The sequence below is a fragment of the Lactuca serriola genome, chromosome 1, assembly GCF_051521515.1.
Source record: "Lactuca serriola cultivar US96UC23 chromosome 1, Lser_US96UC23_V15, whole genome shotgun sequence".
In the NCBI taxonomy this organism is placed as follows: Eukaryota; Viridiplantae; Streptophyta; class Magnoliopsida; order Asterales; family Asteraceae; genus Lactuca; species Lactuca serriola.
Genome location: NC_136408.1, coordinates 6,587,715 through 6,595,708, shown reverse-complemented (window position 1 = coordinate 6,595,708; position 7,994 = coordinate 6,587,715). Strand labels below are relative to the sequence as shown.

General features: G+C 30.4%; 1 protein-coding gene across 1 annotated transcript; it reads right to left on the bottom strand.

Moving 5' to 3' along the window:
* Positions 1-2,470: 2,470 nt before the first annotated feature.
* Positions 2,471-6,722, bottom strand: LOC145051125 (polyadenylate-binding protein 5-like). Its single transcript, XM_078999257.1, has 7 exons — positions 6,470-6,722; positions 4,422-5,194; positions 4,251-4,328; positions 4,090-4,179; positions 3,259-3,417; positions 2,785-3,012; positions 2,471-2,695 (listed from the first exon to the last, which is right to left on the bottom strand). Exons 1-7 carry the CDS (start codon positions 6,720-6,722, stop codon positions 2,471-2,473), a joined length of 1,806 nt encoding a protein of 601 aa, XP_078855383.1.
* Between the last annotated feature and the right edge of the window lie 1,272 nt (positions 6,723-7,994).

Below are 7,994 nucleotides of genomic sequence, written 5' to 3'. Positions count from 1 at the left end.
CTTTAATGAAATTGGGTAGTTTTTGAAAAGTTTAAATTCGTTGGAATTTTTAGAGCGTTATAGTTTAGGGTTTAGATTTAGGGTTTAGGGTTTAGCTTTAGTGTTTAGGGTTTAAATTTAGGGTTTAGGTTTAGGTTTAGGGTTTAGTAATGTTCACTTGGATGAAGTAATAAACGATAATTAAGGAAAGAAAACGGAGATGATAAAACGATAATGAAAGAAAGAAATGTTATGGAGATTGATATATTTACCAAGTGAAACCAAACCGGGTATATTTAACATGTTAAAACGATATATTTTAGAAGTTTTGTACCTAAGCTTAGGTGGGGCTGTAATGTATATTCCATATCTCCTATATATATATATATATATATATATATATATATATATACACACACACACACACACACATCAAACAGTTCGTTTCGGTTATCCGCGGATACCTAAGTATCCAAACCAAAACCGACCAGTTGATATTCGTTTTTTTCGGTTTCGGTTTCGGTTTCGAATTGGCCGATTCGGCGTAGTTTTTCGGGTTTGCGGTTTTTTGGCACACCCCTAATAAATAGATGTCGGTTAATTCGATTTCAAAACAATGCAAACCTAAAATTTTGGTTATTTTGAAGCAGCACATTAAGGGGGTGTTTGACTTAGCTTTTTAGAATCCAAAAGTCCTTTTTGAAAAAGATAGAAAGCAAAAGATGTTTGGCAAATGTATTTTAAAAGCTACTTTTGGATTTGGATACAAGTAAAAATGAACTTTTTGGAAAAGTCAGGAAAACCTGACTTTTTGTGACTTTTCCAAAAAGGACTTTTGCTCTCTGAAAAGCTAAGCCAAACACCCGCTAAGTTTTCGGTTTTTTTGCATTACCATGTACTTCGAGCTTACCTTCATAATCATCAACGAGCACTAGATTATTTCGAAAGAGCAAATTGAGTTGATTGTTATTATTTTAATTAACATTATTTTTTAACAATCGTATAATCCTATGATTGACGGTGTTAATAATAAGTTTATTATACTATCTGTACTACTACTAATAATCACACAGTTATTATTATCTTTATGTATTTATGCTAGTAATTTCAATATAAAACAAAATACTATATTATTTGTAACAATTGAATTATTATTATTACTAGTTTATAATCCGTGGGAACCACGGTTACAAAATCAATTAAACTTTTATAATAAAATTTATAATTATTAATCAGTTATTTTAATAAATTAATGATTATTAATTAAGAGATATATCAAAATTTTAAAGTTATTATAACTTCAAATTTAAGATATAATTAGAAAATGTAAATTTGAGTTTTAAAGTGAGTTGACTAATATATCTACATGAAAAATGACATAATATTAATATGGGTGCTGTATTAGAGTGACATTTGACAAATGGAGGTTAAAGTTATTATTATTATTATTATTATTATTATTATTATTATAATTATTATTAATTTAAAACTATTAGTATTAGTGAGGTTAATTACAATATTGTTATTATTTATTATATTATTATTTCTTTAAAGGATAAAAGATAATAATTATTGTATTGAATAATCTAAATGAAACTTCAAATTATGTAAACGTCAAATTATGTAATATTCAATTAGTCAAAAGTCATTCAAATAAACAGGACATGTTGACGGTGTGAGTTTTGGAAGAAGATGTGTCATGTCTTACTGGAAAAAGGACGAACATACATTTTAGGTTCACAATCTTCTTAAAAAACAAAATTCCACAGAGAAAAGATGACTCGTCTATAGACAAAAGAGGTTAGGAAGAACTTTTAGAAAAAAAAGAAAAACAAAAAAAAACCTATATGACAGTTCAACTAGTTTGGAGGCTCTAAGTGAACAAAAAATATGGGGTCATTTGGCATATACTTAATGTTATAAACCTTCTTCTTTATCCAGACTATGACGTTGAGAATTTGAACAATTGAGAATCGAAATAGAAAATAGAAGATAAATGCGGTGTTTCAATTTTCAAGATCATACTGATGTGTCGTATGCGTTTTGTCTTCAAGAATCAAGATTGTTCATTGTGATGTGGCTTGTCCGACAATTGAGATTTGAGATATATTAATGTTAATGTTAAGTTTAGAGAATATGGGGTCTTTAGAATTAAGGGCCCTAAGCTCCAGCTTAGCAAAATATAAGGTTGAGCCGCCATGAATAACTATTATGACAACTTAATTTTAAGAAACCTTTCATTAACTGAAACAACTCATAATAACTTCTTGCATCCAACAACCTTTTAACAAGTGTTGACTTATTGCAGAAACTTCCATGCATGCTAGGAATTCTAAACATAATCCAAAAATAAAACGATCAAATCCCAGTTCTAGTTTTAGCAAACATATAATCCCATAAATTCAAAGCCTTCAAACAACTTATATGAAGTTAAACATTCTAAGATAAAACATCATAAAAACATAAGCTAGCTAGAACTAGAGAAAACTGTTCAATTCAAGGATAACGAGCCAAAGTGATCATCGTCGTTTGCAACACATGAAAGTGTAGAAATGAGCAGAGCCATGGCCTCACCAACTTTCTTCTTTAACTCATTTGGAGATTCGATCAAATGAAGCACTTCAGAATTGTCCATATCAAGCAACATATCTGTTACACTTGTAGCATTCCTGTGCTCAATTTGCTCCACCAAAGGGTACAAGTATGTCCTAAGGATCTGCAATTTTGAGAAATCTGAGACCCTTAAATATTTCATAAATGAATCTATGTTACTTGAAAAACTAATCATGTGACAAGGAATAATACCTGATGTTGGTTTTCTGGACTAGCAGAAACCAAAACAGAAGCAAGTTTTGTAGTATCAATTAGTCCAAAAAGATGAACATCAGAGGACGATGTTACTTCTGTTGAGACATTGAAAGGCAACCGAACCATGTTATTGCCCATGAGAACTTGATCCATTTGATTGTCCATGAGATTTCTCCCACTGAACACATTTACCAAGTCTTGGTTAGGAGTACCATCACACATCACCTATATTCAAAACAAAATTAGCATTAATGTTAGTAAACAAATGAAGTTAATTAATCTAGATTTCACAAGTGTAACATTTCATCCCAAACAATAGTTCTCATCAACAATTTGAAGAAATTTGGTTGTTATTTTTTCCCATTAGCCATTCGCATAACTCTCTTACTAAAGATATAATTTATAATATTACAAATAATTGTTAAAAAAACGCACCTACCCAAGCATAACATGCGGGTTTCTGGTTCTTACCGGAGCCATGAAGTTAGAAGGGCCATATCCAACCATTATTGGTTCATCTGTCAAGCCATAACCACGACTTTGCAATTCTGGTGCACCCAAGTGGACCCTATTTTTATCTGTAGTCAAATGAGTCACTAAACCAGATGCTCGGGGCTGAGCAAATTGCGCCTGAAAAAGAACATTAACCCATAAATCCTCTCTAATAAATGAAGGTTTTTTTTACCACTTGTCCCACTCTCATTCAATTTGTCAAATGTCATTTTGTAGTTATTTTAAATTAATTCTTTTTCCACATGTCATTTTATGAGTTTTTCTATTTTATTAATTTCCATATAATATTTTAATGTAATAATTGCAATAAATGTAGTAATAAATGGACATCAATTTCATTAAAAAATTTACCTTTTAATTTCAAAAATCTCAAAAGTAGAGATCTTTAATTTCTATTATCTATTTTAATTATTTGTTTAAATTTAAAAAGTTAAAAAATATTTGTATTATAATAATTCACTGTTTTTCTTATTTTTTTTAATACAAAGTTCTCAAATATTTTTACCTTTATATCTATTTTTTTTTAAATTAACCAATTTAATACATAGTTCTTACAACTAGTTTATGATGAGAGAGAGAGAGAGAGATGGTAAACAACACCATATCATTTCAGGCCCACAAAAAGGTCAATAGCAGAACAACCTCTTGTGCCTCAACCATTAGGCTCTCATGAGATGCCTATAATTTTATATTTAGCTCCTAATACTTATAAAAAACTACTAATGAACCTGTTTTGAGTGTCACCAATGATACAATGAGTTTCTGTCACAAGATAGTAAGTTAGATAACCTGTAATCGAGCCATTCTTTCTTCTTTTCGTTCCGCTACCGAAATATATAGTGGTTTTCTTCCTATCATCTTCCTGTTCATCTCAACCATCTGATTCAACATGTTAATTAGATATAATAATCTTCAAAAATTACAAGTAATAGAAAAGAGTAATCACATACAGCCTTCTTAGCTTCCTCTCGGGTAGAAAAAGCGACAAATCCAAAACCCTTGCTCACCCCTCGCGAATCAAACATGATCTAGAAATTATTTTAGACCAAAAGTGATCAAACTTTAGTATAAAATCATAAATTAAATAAACTTATTTCTATCCGGGCTTTGAAAAAATGTACCTTGTAAGATGTTATAGTTCCAAACGGCGAGAATAAAGCCTTTAACTTTTCATCATCTGTAATGGTTTCATCAAGATTTTTTATATACAAATTAGCCTCTTTCATTTGTTCATATTGCAATTTTCGATCCTGATCAGAATTCGCTTTTAATTCCAATATTTCTCGTTCAGTTTTCTTTTGAGCCCTCCTAACATACCAACCGATTCCATCGTTGTTCAACCCCTCAATAGCATCAGTTGCAGCTTTTGGATCTTGAAAGTTCACAAATCCAAAACATTTAGACTTCCCATACATGTCTCTCATGATAACAGCACTTGTAATGGAACCAAACTTCCCAAAAGCTTGTACAAAATCTTCCTCAGTTGTTGTCTCTGGAAAATTCTTTACATACACATTAGTAAACTTTAGTGATTTGTTTGCTTCATTTCGTTCTTTTTGGTGAATAAATTTGGCAACATAGACTTGTTTTCCTTTTATCAACATTCCATTTAGTTTTCTTATCGCAACTTTGGCATCTTCTTCTTTTTGAAATTGTACATAACCAAAACCTTTTGATCGACCACGGCTATCCACAACGACCTTACATGTACTAACATCACCAAACACACAAAATACTTCATATAACTCCTTGTTGTCGATGGATGAATCCAAGTTTTTGATGTATACGTTACCTATGCCACTTCTTCTCATGGTAGGATCAGGATCAGAGAACATGATCCTAATTTGTTTGCCATTCAATCTTTTAGAGTTTAAAAGCCTTAGAGCAATATTAGCTGCCATGAAAAAAACAAACAACTGGATATTACAATGAAAAAATTATTATATAGTACATGGATGTTTTGATGTGTGTCTAAGGAGGTGTTTGGATGTATGTTTTCTTTATGATATTATGGCTTGAAAAACTAAAATCATATAATGAGAAAACTAATTTTTTCAAGTTAAGAAGAACTAGGTAGTTATACTTCGGTATTATTTTTAGAATGGAAACACAGTGTGCTCTTAATTAACACAACTATTACAGACAAGATATGAGACTAAACCATTTGGTTGAAGCTGAGGGACATAAGCGCACATCCAAACAAGCAGCCTTAGTTAAATAGCTTATTTAAAATAATCAATTTGAAAAATCAAGTAAATCGATGTAAATTGACCAAACTATCCTTAGCTTTAACTATCTAATTATCATAATGTCTCATTGGGTTAATGTCACAAAATGATCTAACTGTCAATTTCTTTTAAGTCATTAATAAATTAAATGTATTCAATAGATAAACAAATTTAGTTTTGGTATTTATACTAAGCCATTAGATTGGATTTCAAGCCGGCAAATTGCTATCTAATTCTATTTGACATCTAGTATGACATTAAATTAATATGGAAAATTTGTATATTTTGTGCCTATATTGGATGTCATATTAGATTTCACATAAGGGCATCCAAAATGCATTGAACTCCATAAAGTTCAATGGATTGCCACATCATCTTTCTACAGTCCATACAAGTCTATCATTTTTTTTTTTCATACAATGTATTGAACTCTACAAAGTTTAATAGAATGTTACAAAATGAAATTTATAGTAAGTATTTGAAATTAAAAACTTTCTTTTTTCTCATTGAAGAGTTCAATGGTCATTGAACTCCAAATCCATTGAATGCCAAGGTGGCATCTCACAATGCTACAGTTTCATCCATTGAATGACACATAAGCTTGTCACCCCATTCAGCTCTCTCAATGAACTTACCATTGTGGATACTCTAAGATTAGATACCGGTTTAAATAGCTGAAATTCACGTTGATGGCTTAGTAAAATACCAAAATTAGTTTGTACCTCTATCAAATAGAATTAAAAGACTAATGGTTTAAAGAACAAAGTGATGGTTATTATCACTTTATTTGATGTCATTTTATGATATTAACCATATCTATTTTGAATCTTCTTGTCACAACAACCTTTTTGAAAATATATACCCAGACACTCCTTAAGCAACTCACGTCTTTTTAAAATAATTTAGATAAACGAACATAGTAATCACTAAAGAATGCATACCATCTTCCGAGCTAGTGAAATTCACATAGCCATAACCAAACGAAACCCCATTCTCTTCATTTCGACAAATCCTTACGGAATGAACTCGCTTCACCTCATTGAAGAGATCAAACAATTGACCTTCATCAACGTTCTCCTCCAAATCCCCAACATAAAGCGAAGAGATACAATTTGGTGTTGAAGGGGAGGTTGGACTCCCCGCATTAACTATCGAATGTTGAAGAACTAGTTCTGACTTTGTTGATTCAGCCATATTAAAGAGAGCAATCTAAACAACTTTGGATCAAAAGTTAGAGAAAGTACAAAACTAGTAATCAAATTATTTACAAATCAACAAATCATGTGAATGGAAATCCATATGCAGTTAGCAATATATACATAATCATTTAGTAATTTGTAATATAATAGAATAAAAAAGAATTCAAAAAAATTAACTATTTATATACTCCCTCCGTCCTAAATTGATAGTCCACTTTTGACTTTTGAAATCTTTCTTCTTCAACTTTGATCTTAACTATTTTTATTTGTGTTATATATTACTTGATAAAACTTATAACAATGAAAAAACATTTAAAATACAATTTATTCATATATTTTGCATCAAGTATTATCCATCAAAAACAAAAGTATTTAAGGTCAAAGTTGAAGAAAAAAGACTCCAAAAGTCAAAAGTAGACTATCAATTTGGGACGGATGTAGTAATTAACAGTTACAAACCACAAACTTAACTTCAAAGTTTTCGACCATATATTTTTAAATACCCAATTCATCAATGTTAAAAATATGTAAAATATTAAATATGTGTGAACAATATATGCTTAATTGATTAGAGTCGAAAAATTGAAGGGGAAAATACTAATCTAGCCAAAAACATTAATTATCTATCCAAAATTAGCCAAAAAAAATACATTAGTCAAAACTAGCCCAGAAAATAGTAGTTTGGTTAGGGTTGACTACGGTCAACTTTAAAAAACTACTTTTTCGTTGCAATGGGCTACTCTTTCGTGGCTCGTCTACTGTTTTGTGGCCCATTAGTCAATTGTATATAATGTTTTATTTTTCAATTTAGGTCATTTTTTCTCATTTTTCCTTTCATTGTCTACTGTTTTCTCTCAATTGAGCACCCGAAAACAACTACAGATTGTGCAATGTGGATTTGTACACTGTAGGTTCGTAGAAGCCTACGGTTTCTTTTTTTGTTTTTCATTTTTTTTAACCAAAAACCGTAGTTTTCCTAGGAAAAAAAAGATTTAACCCAAAACCGTATTTTATAGAGAGAAAACCGTAGGTTTTAAAAAAACCTACAGTTATATATATTCAAAATGAAAAAAATATACTAAACACGAAACAGTAGACGATTTAGCAAAAAAAATAGCCGAATCTAAATACCTACGGTTTCATGTGCCACTTTGAGACAATTCCTAATTCTTAGCTAAAAATGGTTAATTAGTTCCTTAATTTGGTTTGATTAATAATTTTTAAAGTACTTTCTCTTAGAAGTACCAATATTCAAAAGTCGATGCCC